The sequence below is a fragment of the Zea mays genome, chromosome 3 (assembly GCF_902167145.1).
Source record: "Zea mays cultivar B73 chromosome 3, Zm-B73-REFERENCE-NAM-5.0, whole genome shotgun sequence".
Lineage (NCBI taxonomy): Eukaryota > Viridiplantae > Streptophyta > Magnoliopsida > Poales > Poaceae > Zea > Zea mays.
In genome coordinates, this window is record NC_050098.1 from 41,570,610 (window position 1) to 41,588,163 (window position 17,554).

A 17,554-nucleotide genomic window follows, 5' to 3' on the forward strand; every position below is an offset into this window, starting at 1 on the left:
GAATAGCCGAAGCCAAGACAGACTAGCATGTCACTCATCATATTTTTTGAGACCTGAAACTAGCTACGTACAGATTAGCTTGGTTGTCGAGAAGCAAAAGTTGCTTAGGCTCAAGGTCTGTTGCCACCTTTTCACCAACTGGGAGAAGCAATTCAATATTAGTCATTTGATCAAAACCAACCAATATTATGTAAACAAAATAAGAATGAACTCTAGTATTTGTGGAATGTCAAATAACATGACAAAGGAGAGGCGGCTGGGATTGAGCATCAATAAAAAGAAAGAACATAGATGTCGTTTAGTTCACATATTTGTAACACAATAAGTAACTAATAACGTTAAATTATGTTTGTTTTAGTCCAACCGTAATCAGATACCACACTAAAAACTGATACCAAGGTATTCAAATTTGTCACCGCTAGTAATCGAGCGTAAACCATTATTATTATTATTTGCGTTATATTTCTTGAACCAAACATCATCCTAGAGTTATTAGGGATAGTTTGGTCCTTTGTAATATCCTAGGAAGATAAAAAGGATTAAATTAATTAAAAAACTTGAAATCTTCTATCTATCCTAAGAAATTAAGAATGGAATAAAATCTACGTCATTTATGCGGAAGCAAGGAATGTGAGCCCGTTTCGTCGGAGTTGTATGTACACGAGTCCTAAATAATCAATTTTCTCCGTCCTGCCTATACGCCCCGCTAGGCCGTTACCGTGTACTACGACTATATGGGAGTGCGGACGCGTGCACAGGCTGTCTTCCCCTGAAACTCAACTAGCCGTTGGAGTCAGGGCAGCGGCGGCGGACGCGGCTGAAAGCTGTCGACCGTGCCGCGCCGCCCCCAACGGTCACTGGAGAGGAAGAAGAAACTCGCATTTCCATCCCCAGCCAATTGTCGCTCGCCTTTAAATCCTGCGCCCCACCGCCGCCTCCACTCCCACCGCTCTCTATCCTCCCACTCAAATACTCCTCAATAGCCATCGAGGAGAAGGGAGATAGAAACGGGAGGGAACACCCACTCGATCGTCAGCCATGACCCGGGGAGAGAACCAGGAGTCGCAAACCGGTAACGTCCCCGCCGCATCCGCGGCGGCGCCGGGGCCGAAGCCGGCGTCGGCGGGGGGCGGGAAAGGCGCGGAGGGCCAGTCGGTGGTGCGGCGGCTGCAGTCGGAGCTGATGGCGCTGATGATGGGCGGCGACCCGGGCGTGTCGGCATTTCCCGAGGGGGACAACATGCTCCACTGGGTGGGCACCATCGACGGCTCCGCCGGGACGGCCTACGAGGGCACCTCCTACCGCCTCGCGTTGGCCTTCACCGCCGAGTACCCGTACAAGCCGCCCAAGGTGCGGTTCGACACCCCCTGCTTCCACCCCAACGTCGACGTGCACGGCAACATCTGCCTGGACATCCTCCAGGACAAGTGGTCCTCCGCCTACGACGTGCGCACCATCCTCCTCTCCATCCAGAGCCTGCTTGGAGGTAACAGATCCCCTTTCCTTTGTTTGGTCGATCCATCGATCTCGTTTGCTGCTGCGTGTGTTCCCCCTCGGTTCTGACGGACGGATTATGCAGAGCCGAACAACGACTCGCCGCTCAACACTCAGGCGGCAGCGCTCTGGGCGAACCAGGAAGGTACGCGATTCGATATCTCGCTTTGCGTCTCATCAACAGTCGCGCGATCGATCGATCTGTTCTGAATTCGCTTTGTCGTCTCCTCTTGTTCTTTGTTTTTCAGAGTTTAGGAAGATGGTGGAGAAAATCTACAAGCCCGCCGCGTAGAGGAGGATGACAGCGCCTGGTGAAGATGTGGGTTCTTCAAGCACTGATTTCGCTTGGATTGATCGACAAGAGATTATATTTGGATGGTTTGGGTTCCCAGTCTGGTGCTGTAGCAGGAAGGAATATTTGGGTCGCCTAGAGCCTGGCGATTCTGTAATTGTTCTGAGTTCTAAAATGTTCAGATATTCATTTTTCCATGAATCGTTTTCGTCCCTTCGCCTCTTCCTAACTGCAATCTATACTACTCCTATAAGAGGCTAAGGAAGGCGTCCACAGGATACCGTGCCCCCGCCCCTATGGTCACTGCGCGCTCGAGACACCGCCCGCACGTGACACCGTGTGCATGCCCGCCCCCACCCCTTCCCCAGCACGGTGCCCGTCATCGGCGCCTCTTCTCCCGCCCCCATCCTCCCCGGCCTCGGCGCCGCCCCCGCCCCTGTCCTCAACGGCTCCGCGACTTTTCCGGGCACCGCTCGCACGCCATCAGCGCCATCCCCGCTACCTCAACTTGCATATCGCGCGCCGCCATCCACCTTGCCCATCGTGTGTCGCATGCCCAAATCTCATTTTTATGCCCCACGTAGCCTAGGCCATCCCACCGCGGAGCAGGAAAACCCTAGCGTACCCACGGACCATTGCTGGCCCACATGGCATCCCGGCCTGTGGCCACATCCATCTCGACGCCTCGCCCGCCACACCCAACACGCTGCACCGCCGCCGCCGCTTCTCCTCCCCCACCGCACCATCGCCCTGAGTACCACCGCACACGCCGCCGGGGCCGCATCTCTCCCCGTCAGGGCCCAGCCGAACACTGTCGTCGCCTCCACCTCCGCGTTTGGGCCATCGCAAGAGTTCAGGGCTCCTCTAGGGTTCGAGATCAAATCCGGCCAGCAGAGCAGTATCCTCAGCACCACGCTCACCATCCCCCTCTACCTCGGCACCGGCGTCTTCACCCTCGGGTACACACCACGCCTTTTCTCACCATCTGAGCATTGCCAAGGAGCTCCTCTCCATCCCCGATGGCACCCTCGCCCCACCACCGACGACGAATGGGCGCTTCAGATTCCTGATCAGCAGGAGAGTCGTTGAGGCTGAGACGACGACACGAATGCGGCAAGGAGCTTCAGATTCACTGCCATTAGAAACTTGCAGGTGAGGAAGGAGAGGGTCCAAGTTCCTGACCTCTGCATCGACTGAGAGGGTCTCAGTTCATCTTCGTGCATGGGGAGTGCTTGGTTCGATTGTTCACAGCCATAGGTGCTACAGATTCGTCTATGGCGAAGACAGAAGTTTTTGTTTTCATGATGTTTTCATGGAAGATGGCGAGAAGCTCTCCACCCTTATCATAGTTAACTCTTTTGATTAAGTGATTAACCAATTTAGTAACACATATTTAATGTTTTAGCTTGTTTGGTTTAGATATGGAGGTCCGTCAGTAATTTTGTAATTTTTTGTATTATCTTTATCTGGAAACTAAGTTGTATGTAGTGACAGGTAAGAAATACTGCGGTGGTTTGGACCTCAGTTATTGGCCAGATGAAGGTCGGAGGCCATTATCAGATCCTCGTCCACCTTTGGGCTAATGCTGATAAGAGGACGAGTGTCGTACACCTCTCCAATTCCCCCCTTCAATGTGGTCAGTGTTGAATCATCTACGTCATACAGTGAACAAGGGCATACTGATGAGGTTAGCCTCATTATCTGAGCTATTTTCCTCAGCTATCTACCTGAGCATGCAGTGAGAATTACAATAAACTAAATGTTTGGTTACTCGTCATTCCTCTGAACTTTATCCTGTTAACCTTGTTCATTTTACCAGAGAAGGGATGACATGGATTTTTCTCATTCGAGCATCAGGTTTTGTGCGCTGATTATGGTGTGGTCGTTGGTGAGACTGCAACGTCCTCTGTAATCATCTCTCTGACAAGTTAGATTATGTGCTGAAATTTCTGTTATTTTTGTTGGATTGTATTGTTGTGAAAGGGGGCATAGTACGATGAATTGGGGACTGAAAGAGCATAGCAGAGCAGAGGGCCTATGTAATATAATTTTTTATGTATAAATTGTGCAAAAAACAAATTACCTCTTTTGGGTTTCAATCATTTGACAACCCTTGGACCCTGACATTATATTAGTTTACTTACCTTGACCTTGTGATGAGTTTTGGAATATTTGGAGGAGGTTCACATGGACCGAACAGCCTGTTTAGTAGCTTTCCTTCAGCACAGTAAACTATATTTAGAACATTTGGATGGTAAACTATTTCAATCGTTGTTGTTACATGGTATCAGAGGATTTGGCAGTCAAGTCAATGCCACAATTGTGAGATATTGAAATCGATGATAATATATGTCAGCTCCGGCGAACGAGAAGGCGTACCGCAGGGCCATGAAGCGCGCCTGCCTAGCCGCTGCGGCCGTTCTCCGCGAGGTCCGGTCACTGAGCGTTTACCATTTTATGGCCCACTATCTCCCTCCTTGTCATGGCTTGGTATGGCGTGGCGCCTGGATTTTAGCCGCTGATCGAAATTGTCGCGTAGGGTACAATTGGGATCGGGAGATTGGGGCACACTGTCCATTTGCGTCAGTGAGATGTGGTGCATTATAAACTGAGCCGACCATGGCCTACTTGTTTTCAGTCCTATAAATTTGGGGTTTCTGGGTGACTAATTTTATTACCGTAGCTTCAGGAGGTTGTTGTTGTTCAAAGGATAACTTCAGGTTGTGCTGGACCATTCACGTTTGCACCATGAGCACTGGGACAGTACGATGTGTCGATGTGATATTTTGATCATGTGGAAATGCAATCTTCAGATCCGTCCTTGTAGATTCTGTTTTCAGTAGTGGGTTCCTGATGATGTTTTGTACACTTCCAGGGCAGTGGCACAAGCCTGGACGTCGTTGCTGCTGCCATTCAAATTTTGGAGGTTAGTGCTATTGCTATATGACCTACTGTAGCTTTACTCTTGTAGTATCTATGTATAAATAATTTTTAAAAACATTGGTATGAAGATATATTTTGTGCACATAAATTGGAACAAAGCTGGAGCTTCGGACCAAGCTGGACCGAAATCTGTTGCTGGTGATGGTTGGAACAAGGGTGGTGATCAGAATAGCAGTTGGAACAGTCCTGGAAATTTTGGAGGTGGGCGTGGCTTTGGGCGAGGACGAGGGAGAGGTAGGGGTCGGGAATCTGGAGATTTCAATGGCAGAAATGATCAAGGAAATTGAAAGAATTCATGGGGTGGTGACAATGCTGAAAAATCTTCTTGGAGGTTTGATAATCAGGTAGACAATGAAGCTGGAGATTCTGGTGGATATAGGGGACGGGGAAGAGGAGGAAGGGGGCAATATGGAGGACGAGGAAGAGGCAGAGACAATGGTTGGAGAAATGGTGATGGACCAAAATGGGATGGTGGAGATAATTGGAACGCTACAAATCCACCAAGTAATCAGCCTTGGAGTAGCAGTGGAGGCACCAAGTCATATGGTCAAAATCAGCCTTCCACTTGGAATAATTCAGAGGATAACAAACCATCTGTAGGTCAGTAACCTGTTTAATTTCTACCTTTTGTTTCCCTGTTAAAGTTTCAAGCTACTATTTCTAAATGGTATCTTGAACATGCTTCTCAAATTTCTTGATTTGCCTAAGGCTCCAGCTCCAGCTACTTTTATTACATTTTGAATTTGTGTAAAGCAGAAACTGGTCCTCAAGCTGAGAGCTATCAATATTAAAATAAAATAATTGACATTCTTGCAGTCCATTTTATGCTACAGAGCATTTATTTGTATTACTCTTGTAGGTGAACAAGGTGATCCTTGGGCAAGCAAGGTGTCTTCTACTGAAGGTGATTAAGAAGCAACCGGCAACATTTTTTTTCTGTGTTTAGTGTTTCTAGGTGTAGTTTTCCTCTGAGCTTCCTAATTCACTTGCTTTCTTGTGGGCTCTTTGCAGGTAAAGGACAACAGAATGATTCTTGGTCAAGTAAGATGACTTCTCGTGGTGCTGAGGATACCAGAGGTGGCTGGGACAGCAAGGTGAAAGGCTCTTCCTGCAATGATGGGGGTAAGTGGGAAAAATGCTGGTAGCGTTGAGTGTTAGACTGTGTGTGTTAGTGTGTGTGGGCCGGCACCACTGTTGGGCTGCCGGCCCATTAGAGTTAGGGTTGAGTCTATATATTGTACCCATTCTCTATGCAATACAACATTTTCATATTCCTACATGGTATCAGAGGATTAGGTTTAGGGTTTCCTCCCATCTCCCACAGCAGCCACCACAGGCTTCCCTGCCGCCGTCCCCGGGAGGCTCCTTCATCTCTCTCAGGGGCGGCCCCCAACCCCATCCCGGTGCCCCCACCTTTCCTCCCCTCCCGTTCTCCAAGGCGCAAGGGAGCACCAGGCGCGACGGCCATGGCCCCAGCGCAGGCGCGACAGTTCCGGCCCAGGCGCGGTGGCCAGGCCCCCGACGCGGCCCTCGGAGGCACAGCCGCCGGCGCGGACTCGGCCAGCCAAGCGCAACGACGGCTCCAGCACGGGCACGTGGATCCGGCCAGGTACGACCCGGCGCATGGCGCGACGGCCTGGCCACGGCGGCGCGTAGCCCCGAGGAGGGCGCGGCCCCAACATGCGCGGGGATGGCCACGACGCAGGCGCGGCGTGCATCTCTGGCCAGGCGCGACCGCCTCCTTCGGGCACGAACTGGCCCCGGCGTGCGCACACGTCCCCGGCCAGCGGCGGTGGCAGCTGGGCTCGACTGCATCCTCCACCGAGCTGGCCTCCTCGCCGACCTCCACCGAGCTCCTCTCCTCGCCGGCCATGAAGGCCGTCGTCCCAGCTCCTCCCTCACCTCCCCTTGGTGCTCGGCCTCCACCAGGTCGTGGCCTTCACCACCTCCTCATCCTGGCCCCTCTCGCCCACGCCATCTTCTCCCAGTTTCCTCTACAGCAGCCGATGCTCTTCCTCTCTCTGCTTCCTCTCCGGCCGTCTGGCTCCCTGCTCGGCGGGCACAAGCCCTCGGACGCCCCGCGATCTGCTTAGTAGAAATGTGATATTAGTATAAGGCTAATTACCATATTCCCTTATAGACTGTATAAACTTAAGATCTTGGATTAGTTGACTGGTGCTTACAATAAACACCTTCGGTTAACTCAGTGCCTGCATATCTCTTTTAAGATGCGTGTACAAACATTCTTTACCTCAGTCGTGAAGTCAACTATTGGTGTATCTATGACACATGTGGTGTTAATTTCTTTTCAGTTGGTTTTCTCCCTGCTGACATACATGCTTATAAAGAAAATCAAACAATTCTTTTTTCACTTATTTTAAACTTTTCGCCAGAGCAACTTTTAATGAACAAAACCATAGTAATTTACCATGAAATAGAGTATTTTTATGTGAAATCGTTCACGAGAGAAGTGTCGCTTCACATACAAAACAGTTTATCCTTCAAAGTTATAATTGACAATCCATCCGGGGTGTCCATGGGCCTAATTGACAGTTTGTTGCAATCAATGCCACCTGTGGTTGGTGTTTCTTTAGTTGCTGATGCAACTAAGGAGCTCGAGCATGACACGATTAACTCAGGAATTTTATGTAATGTTGATGCAAGGACACTGACTTTTATCATCAGAAAGACTTCCTACTGTTGATGGTATGGATTCTAGCAGCTGGATTTTAGTTTTTGTATTTGGTGAACTCTGTTCAACACACTCGTTGAAGTTAACAGTAACAGATACAAGTCTATTATCCTGATATTTTTAATATGCATTTGCAGGCATTAGCATAAATCATATGAAGGAAGTAGATTCACATGCACCCGTGAAGCAGAAGCTACAATTATTTCCAATAAATGAAGCTACTCTTAAGCCATTTGAGAAGGTAAAACATGGTTTCTTGCTACTAGCAAGCTGCATATGAACCATAATTATCCTTAGTCTCTGTATTTTTATTTTGACAGTTTTTACTGGTGAATTATTGATCCAGCACCTAGGTTCTTGTTGTTGAATTCATGCATGTCGTAGATGAAAGATGACTTATCCATATATTTTCATAATTAAATTTGTGACCAATTATACTACTGTGCTTTCAATACATGTTATTTTTGCTCCAAAAGGCTATGCTTTCAGTTAGTGCTTTTGGCTTGTTGGAAATGGACGAAGTTGAGATGCTAACTCTCCTTGCTTCTCTCCTATTAAGAACAACTCAGAACACAATCAATTTGGCGTGGAAAATTATGCATGTTAACAGCAGTAGGCTGCTGTTAGCTTCAAGTAGTACAAAAATCTTTATATAATGCATTGGATGACTGACGATAGCTTGGTTACTTCCTGCCTGCAGGTTGATTTATTAGACAGCCCTATTGCCAGACTACCTGACATAGAGACCACAACACTTGGAGCCACATATGTTGCTAGCTTAGATGCAGGAGTTTGGACCAAGGAACAAGTATTTGCAGGTTAGCACAAGGAGAACGCGACAATCTTTCGCCCAAAACTGGATGAGGTGCACAAGAAGAGGGCTGATTCATGGTACAAGACGGTTTCAAGATCATTCGATTTGGCTGACCTTTCTCTGTAAATGTTTCTTGTCGGCGTTGATCTATCTGTTTTTGGAAGATGCAAATGAATAAATTGGTCTTTGCTGGTACTATTCTTAACTACTTGTTATTTACGGTCTTTACAAAAGCGAGTACAAGAATATCCTCAAATTTTCGGCAGGAAGTATTTTTCTAGAATATTTATGTGTGCTTCCATAGATTTGAATGGTTTGCATAGACTATCCCATCAACATAGACAATTGGAGAAGCTCAATTTCCGATCTGCAGCTTTGCTAGAGAATTTTGCTTAGTATGCATTAGTTATTGCATCCGAGAAAAAAGACTTAGGGTACATAAGCCTGGTACTTTGTCAATATTAAAAGTAGGTCTTGGATGAGAAATATGACATAAGCAACATTTGTGACCTAATTTTCCTGCTCCTGTTTTTGTCTTGCATGGACAACAAGTTTGGCTCTTTGGACTGACACGATTAGCTCGAGCAGCCCACACAACACCTCCATCGGGTCACTTAGAGACACCTCCCTCCTCCCGAGTTGCGTTGCCGCTGTCCCTCCCCTCGCTCGTTGGCACCTAATTTTATCAAAATAAACCATATAAAATTAAATAGTGAGATAAGTTTAAATAGCCGATGTAAAGTTGAGAGTAACAATGCATTGTTATTGACAGAAATTATCAGATATTTATTCATTTTTATGTAATTGGTGTGCAATATCATTTTATTGAATAATTTATGTACCGTCGCAACACACGAAAATTGTACTATTTAATGTTATCTCTGCCGTCCATGCAAGAGGATCTCCATCGTGTTTCGCAAGATGGACACGTCCATCATGTTTCTCAAGATGGGAGCCGCTAAGCTCTTGTTTAGTTTCAGTGTAGAACCTCATGTAGTCACGCTCCTCATGTCTCGGATCCTCCTATCCATATCCCGATGATGATGCCTAACAACATTGTTAGCCCGTCATCGACCCGGACGAGCAGCAACAGATCCCTCTCAATATTTTATGTGTCGTCGCAACGCACGGGCACCTAACTAGTATTGGTATGAAATTATGAATATGGACTGGACAAGACTGATTGAATTCAGGGCTATCGTATGAATGTTCAGCAACTGCATTGACGCGATACTAATGACCTCCATTTGCGTGCCGCCCCCTGGATGTTCTAATTCTAAGGCCATGTCCAACACCATTTAAGGGCTTGTTCGGTTATTCCCAATACACATGGATTGGATGGGATTGGAAAAAATTGAGAAGAAGTTTGACTTGTTTGGGATTAAAACCCATCCAATCACACTCAATCCACATGGATTGAGAGCTAACCGAACAAACCCTAATAGGGGTTAACTATAAAAAATATAAGAGATAGGTTCTTCGCCAGGAGTTCGTCTCTACACTATTCTGTATTGTTGATTGTACCCTGCTGTTTCTTTGTTGTTTCTTGCACTTAGAAACCGTTCCACCGTCTAACGCATTGTTGCTCGGATGGGTAATAATGATGATGGCTTCCAAATTACTCCCGGCCTCGTTATATAAGATTTTACAATAATAATATCAATTTTTACAGATTATATCGGATGTTATATAAGATTTTACAACATAAAAATAGAAGTTAATAAATTTACCATAGTTTGAACTACCATAATATAATTTAAATAATTTGATTTAGGACAAATCCAAAACAACTAAATCATATAGACAAAAGTATTTTGAAAAACATTTTGAAAACAGCCAAACGCCTCAGCGATCATCCTAGCCCACGAACGCTCGAGAACATACGCCATAATCGGGGTTACGCAATGAGATTGCATCAGATAATTTTTACGGATGTCCCATTTACAAACCCATCCTCTATTCCAAACTCCACTCTGTTGCAACAGTGTTTTGCACAGTCTGCTGGCCATATAGCCTTAGCACACTGATACAGCTAGCTGAAGCGAATAGCATGCCGTCATCCTTTTGTTATGATGCTTGATATCCGCTCAACGAACATACGGCACATTTTCGTGCTGAATCTTATGTCTTGCCTCATCCAATCAGCGGCTATCCTTCCCAGGGTGCCCAACGACGAGAGCTTATATGACCATTCATCAGATTTTTCTAACCAAGTGAGGGTGAAGCTGTAACCTGCAGTAGTTTAAACTCTGTAGGATCAGAATCAATTCGTTTATATTATATGACTAGAGAGTGAATACATCCTGGAATGGAATGAAACCATACGAAATGTGCTAGTTTGTTAACATGTAACCGACAGATGTCACATACAAAATGCACAGGCACCAGTGGTTAACATAACAGATATAAAACATAACAGATATGCTAATACTGAGCTGTAGTAAAACAAGAACATGGGATTCAGCATGAGCAAGTACCACTAGCTTCATGAGAGACTGAAACCGAAAATATCTCTGATTCATCATTTACTGAGACCTTCATGCGAACTAAAGATTGAAGAAGCAAACGAAGCATATGCGCACTCCGAATTTCATTTGTCCCATTCCCTGAATCAACAAAATTAATTTCAAGTCATACAACAAAGTAGCGGCAGATTATTAATAAATTAAATTTTCACTAACCTCTGATGCATGTACGTCTTCTAGAACAAACTAGCTGCGGTATCAGATAAAATTAAGCCACAAGATGGATTAGTAAACAAAGCTGACTCAAATACTCGTACATGAAAAGGAACTAGTCAGGTTTCTAAGCTGACCTCTTGAGATTCCTTTGCGGGGCTACTGTGAGGAGCATTTTCACTCAACTGTACCCTCTTCTCCTTGCCGTGGGAAAGTGGTGTTTTTCTTTTAGGTGACATTGAAGTTGAATTTTCTAGGATAGCTTCAGGTGTTAAGCAATGAAACCCAGAAGCTGTAGAATTGTTTTTTTCAGCTTTCTCATCTAAGAGTTGCTTCAGCCTCAGAATTTCAGTGTCCCTTGCTGCATGAAACAAAAATGGAAATAAGTAAATATTGTGCCACCTAAACCAACTTAGTTGGTACCAAATAAATAAAGATAAGGAAAAAATGTTGGGAGAAACTTAAAAGTAAAGTTGATGCCAAAAGACCACTCTAAGTCCATCTCACAAATCATGATGCATTATGTTGTCATATCCCAATTTGTTAACCAGGTGATGCAAACTACTCCCTCCGTTCTAAATTGTAAAATGTTGTCTTTTGTAGATACATTATTTTTATCTAAGTACATAGCAAAACATATGTATCTAGAAATGCCAAAACGCCTTAGAATTTGGAATAGAGGGGGTATGGATTAAATTACCACATCAGGACTTAATAGGATGGAAGAATAGTGTTAAATTCTTGGTAATATAGCGCTGTTCAGTAATAATGTCGAAACATATTCAGACCATAGCAGAGAGACACAGATGAGCATAAGTGGAGGTAACATTTCAATGGCCTCCCAACTATTACTCAAAAAAATTAAGAATGCAAAATTGACCAGTTGTTTGACCATATTGCAAACAATACAAAACAGTTCGGTTTTGGCAGATGTACACAGAATAAGATATTCTTGATTTAGCATATGCAGATATGCTAATAAGCTATGACGAGCAATCCAGTACAGCAAAGCAGTAAAGTTGACACTCATCAAACTTAGATGTCCTTTGGTGTCCACAAAGAAATAAGGTTGTCCACTCTTACCTGAACTTTTTGAAACACAAATCTGTGTGGCAATTTTAGACTGTACTCCAACTAGTATATACTCGCTCAAGTTCACATTTTAGCTTGTATCCCATGTTTGAAGTGTGTCATGTACGGCCGGCCCTACGTCAGGCAACGGCGCGCCCGGGATGTGCGGCGTGCGCATGAGCGCGCCCAGGAGGCAACAGCCGCAGGCTCTAGTGGATAGGATAGAAACTAAATAAGTTTGTTTGCATGCCTAGAATTAAGGATAGAAACTAGATAAGTTTGTTTGCATGCCTAGAATTAAGGGTTGTTTGCATGCCTAGAATTAGGGAGCAGTTAGCTCCATGCGGTTAGGCCTAGGAGCCTATATATTCCTGTAACCAGACCTGAGTTGGGAATTAAGAAAGATCATTATCCTAATCTCTCTCTCTCTCTCAACTAAGCCGACGGTAGAGGGGCATAACCTCGCCGGAGAAGACGACGGACCGCTGCTACGATCTCCATAGCCGAGGGCCACCTACCCTAGACACTAAGGCCCTTGACAACCTGATATCACGGTCACGCCGATCCTACTCATCCACCTCCGCCGACGCCGAGTCCACTGTCACCGCTCCACTCAGCCCTACCGCGCCACCAGAAAGCCCACCACCCTCCCCACCTTCAGCCGCATCCTCCAGTTCACCCATGGCCGAACCATCCAATGTCGACTCGCCAAGATGATCGAGCAACTCACGGGTTTCGTCGCCACGCTGCAGTCCGAGGTCACCGCGCTGAAACGCGACAAGGAGAAGTCGTTGTCGACGGTCGGGGGCGATGTTCCTGACGGCCAGCACCACCACGATCGGCCACCCAAATTTTAGAAGATCGATTTTCCCCGCTTCGATGGCAAGACCGATCCCTTGATCTTCGTCAATTGTTGTGAATCCTACTTCCATCAGCAGCGCGTCATGGAGGAGGAGAAGGTCTGGATGGCTTCATACCATCTTGAAGACATGGCACAGCTCTGGTATATCCAGCTGCAGGAGGACGAGGGCACTCCTCGATGGAGTCGATTCAAAGATCTCCTCCACCTGCGTTTCGGGCCGCCTATCCGCTCCGCTCCACTCTTCGAGCTCGCCGAGTGCCGACGCACAAGGTCCGTTGAGGAGTACCAAAACCGCTTCCGAGCGTTGCTGACCCGCGCCGGTCCATTGGAGGAGGGGCAGCGCGTCCAGCTCTTCACGGGCAGCCTCCTACCGCCACTCAGCCACGCGTTTTTGAAAGGACAGCCTGTGTTGGGGGCTTGCTGCAGAACCAATATTGTTGGATTTCACATTACTGATTTTCTGAGGCAGTGTCTAAAATATCCCTATCACATGACAAGTATTGCATGGGAAAAGGCTGAAGAGCTGAAGAAGGAGCATTGTTATATAGCTCTTGATTATATGGCAGAGTTGCAGATATTTAAAAACAATAAGGAAGAAGCTGATGACAAAATGAGGTATTGGCAACTACCATGGGTGCCCCCACCAAAGGAAGAACCACCATCTGAGGAAGAACTTGCAAGGAAAGCAGCTTTGAAGGAAAAGGCTGGTCAGCGTTTGCGAGACATGGCTGCTGCAAAGAGATCTCAGAAGATAGTGGAACTAGAAAAACAACTTTCCTATCTGGAGGAACTAATGGAACAACTTGATGAAGCTGAGGAAGAAGAAGCAACAACTATTCTAGGTAGCTCTAGATATCTTTCCCAGCAGGAAATAAGAGCTGCCATTTTAAAAGCATCACAATCTTTAAGGAAAGCAAAAGGGGAGTCCAATGGCAACGATGAGAAAACAGATGCCTCAGCAGTTGATAAGTATCCACTTGTATCTGTCCCTGATGGGACACTGACGCCAGAACAGTTAAAGGAAAAGAAGAAACAAATCTTACTTAAAACCACAACAGAGGGCAAATTGCGCGCTAAGCAGAAACGTGCTGAAGAGGAAGCTTTGCAGGAGAAACAAGAAGAAAAGGGGCGTGCGGAGAACCCAGAGTTATACCTTGAAAAGCTTCAGGCCCGATATTCAGAACTTTCTGATAAATTTGAGCAGAGGAAGCGACAGAAAGTTAATGGTAGTCAGACAAATGGGAACCATAGTTCATCTGCAGGTGTAGGCTGTGGAGAACGACTAAATGCAGCTCAGAAAGAAAGGATGCGGCTGCTTGCCTCAGCTGTTTTTGATCGGGGCAAAGGTGAGGACACTTTTGGAATGAGAGAAGAGGATTGGTTAGTGTACAACAAGATGAGCAAAGACAATGATGATGACAGCAATGATGATGACGAATCGGAACTTGTTCGAATTTCATCGAAGCTCCAGGAGATTGATCCTACATTTGTGTCCAAATCCGAAGTTGTTCAACTGACTCCGGAGCCACCCAAAGTCCGGCCATATCGGTATCCGGCGGCCCACAAAGGCTTTCGCGCCCTGCACCCGGCGTTCCAGCTCGAGGACAAGCTGCTCTTCGAGGAGGAGAGAGATGTCATGTACAGCCAGCCCTACGTCAGGCAACGGCGCGCCCGGGATGTGCGGCGTGCGCATGAGCGAGCCCAGGAGGCAACAGCCGCCGGCTCTAGTGGATAGGGTAGAAACTAAATAAGTTTGTTTGCATGCCTAGAATTATGGATAGAAACTAGATAAGTTTGTTTGCATGCCTAGAATTAAGGGTTGTTTGCATGCCTAAAATTAGGGAGCAGTTAGCTCCATGCGGTTAGTCCTAGGGGCCTATATATTCCTGTAACCAGACCTGAGTTGGGAATTAAGAAAGATCATTATCCTAATCTCTCTCTCTCTCAACTAAGCCAACGGCAGAGGGGCATAACCTCGCCGAAGAAGACGACGGACCGCGGCTACGATCTCCGTAGCCGAGGGCCACCTACCCTAGACACTAAGGCCCTTGACAAAGTGTTTGTCCATAGAGGAAAACATGGGCATAGTTATTGAAAGATTTCCTTGTACAATTGTTCTGTAATGATGTTAAAAGACATTAAGGGGTTGTTTGGACCTCTAGTTTTGTGAAAAGTGAATCCCAATAAACCTGTTTGTCTGTTTCTCTGAAAATTTCATTTGAATTATGCAACTAACTTGAGGATAAGCAAAACTAGTTTCTCAAAAATCCGGTATTCCGGTTTATTGAAATTGACCAATAGGTGTTTTCTCAAAATGTGTTCCAGGTGTCATCATTCTCAACAACCTGGCAACTTCAGTACAAAAGTCACGTGGGCTAGAGTTTGCCCCCAGCAAAAAAAACAACCATGCTAAAAGCTTTTCCAGAAGGTGATGACGAAGAACACGACAATGAGAGCAACAACCAGGACAGCAAAAGCTTGGTGGTATGGTACTCACACGCATTGATGAGAGGGAGATGATGCTGTGTGGGAGTGATATGCAATGACCAGGGAGGGAAGATGCTCAGGTTGTTGCTGTCCACATGGATGCTCAGCAAGATGCTGGAACAGATGGCTGAGATGGAGAGAAAGTTCAGCAGGCATCATGCATGATGACACTGATTATTGCTTAGCCAGGGTGCTATGGCCATTTGTGCTCTGCTGGATCTTTAGTGCTGGATACCCTATCCATTGCTTGGGATTAGAAATAAAGAGGCACCCGTGTATTTGAGCTATGGAAAGGAAGCAGGAAGGTGATCAGTTCATGATTTCACGTGTTGTGCAATGAAGAGTAGAGGGAACAATTATGCAAGGATGAAATAACGGGTAAGGGAGAGATTAGCAGACCTCAGTTTAGTTTCCTACATATAGTCCAAACAACATGTTAGTTATGTAAACCCAGATTAACAGTCTAGCAACCTTAGACTAGTTTTCCCTGAAATCTCTGATAAAATTGTGTTTTTACCAAAAAATATCTCTATTTTATAGAACCAAACTACTAAATGATTGTAGCATTCCATTTAACAGGGATCTTGTAGCCATTGCTCGTTAACATTTCCAAGAGCTAGTGATTCGTTGTCCTTTGTTTATGGCGGTCATATGCATAAATATATCATGTAATTAACCTATAATTAACGGGGTCAGTTCAAAAGGAGTAACCCAATTCGTGTCCACTTCTCATGACTAGACAGAAAGGAAGGTTGGATAGATAATCTTACTAAGAATATCTTCAAGGAATTCCTGACGGGCCTTCTCGAGCTCATCCTGCTTTTCCATTCTGAAATCATCAAATTAGCCACCAACAAAACAAAAGATAATGGATATAAGCAACGATATAGAATGAATTCCACCACAAACAACAAAACCCTAACCCGCGCAGAAGCATAACAATTCTCATCTTACAGCTTATCGTTGAGCTCCGCATTGTCTTTCTTGAGTTCGCTGACCCAATCTTTCATGGCTGAATCATCAAAACAAAAGGGAAAAATCAAAGCAGGGAAAAAGAACAAGCGCTTCGCCCAAAACCCTCCCTCCCATTCCCATAGTTCCGCCCAAATCGAGTCCAGCACGGAGATAGGTTCGGCCGGGACTTGTACCATCGTAAAGCTCCTTGAGCTCCGCCTCTCGCTTTCGCTCTAGCCCCTCGTCTAGCAGCTTCCTCTTCTGCGGTGCGGCAATAGATTAACCGGAAAACAAAATTTGCGGTGTCAAACCACCGCGGGCGCCACAGAAATGGGATGAGGAAGAAGCGGGCGTGCCCGCGCTACCTTGAGAACAGTGTACTTCTCGTGGAACTTGGAGTCGAACCGCTCCATCGGCGCCAGGGACGGATCCAGAAGCTTGTAGACCTCCGAGCGCGCGCGGGGGGGTTTGAACTCCCAAGTTGCGGAGAGTAGAGAACTACAGTACTAGACCCGCGACCGGGAATTGCTTCGAGGCTAGCTCCAACAACGCACTATAAAGCGTTCTGTACTCTAAATTTAGAGTTCAGAAGCCTCCTCTAGGCGCCCAGCAAGGTCCTCTAAATGACACTCTAAATTATAGAGGACGCCGCACGCACCCTAGATGTGGAGACTTGGAGACGTGCGCTATCCGGGCGAGTCGTCGGGCTCGCGCGGGGGTGAAAAATCCGAGCGCGTTGTACTCCCGTCGCTGGCGACTTCGATCCATCTCAGCGAGGGGGCCTCGCGGCGCGGCTCGTCGGCGGAGCCGAGCAAGCTGGGCTCGAAGCGGCCGTGCTCGAGCGGGTCCGGCGGCGGACCGCTCTCGGTGGTTGGAGGCAAGGAGGTGGCCCGCGAGGAGACAAAGATCCAAGGGTCCGGTGCAACCGTCGGTGTTCGTCGCCGTCGAACCGCCATCGCGAAGAAGCTGAGAAGATCCACGGCGCCGACGAAGGAAGGTGCGCAGAAACGCAAGCGCATCTCGTCGCCGCCATCTTCATCGTCTTCCACTAGCTCCGGTGCTCCACATCCGAAGAGAAAAAGGTACCCATTGCAGATCCATTGTGGTTTCTATGATTGAAGTAATTGATTTTGTAGAACTCGTCCAGATCTAGGGTTTATGGTTACGCCAACACACATTCCATGCTTGTAGGCTTCATTCACCAGTTGGTATAGTTTTGATTATTGCTATTGACAGTGAGAACAATTCAATGTGCTACAAGCTTTGT

General features: G+C 46.5%; 3 protein-coding genes and 1 pseudogene across 6 annotated transcripts; 3 read left to right on the forward strand and 1 right to left on the reverse strand.

The window, feature by feature from the left end:
- Window positions 1-777: 777 nt before the first annotated feature.
- On the forward strand, window positions 778-1,998 carry LOC100283079 (ubiquitin-conjugating enzyme X). The gene is made up of 3 exons (NM_001155981.2): window positions 778-1,486; window positions 1,580-1,639; window positions 1,743-1,998. The coding sequence occupies exons 1-3, from the start codon at window positions 1,039-1,041 to the stop codon at window positions 1,784-1,786; spliced, it is 552 nt and encodes a 183-aa protein (NP_001149453.2). The 5' UTR covers window positions 778-1,038; the 3' UTR covers window positions 1,787-1,998.
- A 489-nt stretch (window positions 1,999-2,487) lies between these two features.
- Window positions 2,488-8,520, forward strand: LOC109944983 (RNA-directed DNA methylation - phosphoinositide phosphatase - TSL-kinase interacting protein - glycerol kinase pseudogene; annotated as a pseudogene). Its single transcript, NR_161295.1, has 10 exons — window positions 2,488-2,938; window positions 3,281-3,473; window positions 3,606-3,674; window positions 4,662-4,712; window positions 4,829-4,930; window positions 5,020-5,329; window positions 5,589-5,633; window positions 5,741-5,851; window positions 7,559-7,662; window positions 8,122-8,520. The product of NR_161295.1 is annotated as an RNA-directed DNA methylation - phosphoinositide phosphatase - TSL-kinase interacting protein - glycerol kinase pseudogene (transcript).
- A 1,467-nt stretch (window positions 8,521-9,987) lies between these two features.
- LOC100217013 (titan9) lies at window positions 9,988-16,939 on the reverse strand. Of its 3 annotated transcripts, NM_001143389.1 has the most exons (8): window positions 16,653-16,802; window positions 16,482-16,548; window positions 16,288-16,345; window positions 16,104-16,162; window positions 11,051-11,274; window positions 10,917-10,950; window positions 10,713-10,841; window positions 10,017-10,467 (listed from the first exon to the last, which is right to left on the reverse strand). In NM_001143389.1, exons 1-8 carry the CDS (start codon window positions 16,698-16,700, stop codon window positions 10,292-10,294), a joined length of 795 nt encoding a protein of 264 aa, NP_001136861.1. In that variant the 5' UTR covers window positions 16,701-16,802; the 3' UTR covers window positions 10,017-10,291. The 3 variants fall into 3 exon arrangements, with proteins under 3 accessions (XP_008672279.1, NP_001136861.1, XP_035821590.1); XM_008674057.4 differs by lacking the exon at window positions 16,482-16,548 and having other exon boundaries at window positions 9,988-10,467; window positions 16,653-16,939; XM_035965697.1 differs by lacking the exon at window positions 16,653-16,802 and having other exon boundaries at window positions 10,117-10,460; window positions 16,288-16,484.
- Window positions 12,929-14,904, forward strand: LOC118476829 (actin-related protein 5-like). Its single transcript, XM_035966604.1, has one exon. It carries the CDS (start codon window positions 12,929-12,931, stop codon window positions 14,579-14,581), a length of 1,653 nt encoding a protein of 550 aa, XP_035822497.1. The 3' UTR covers window positions 14,582-14,904.
- Window positions 16,940-17,554: the final 615 nt, after the last annotated feature.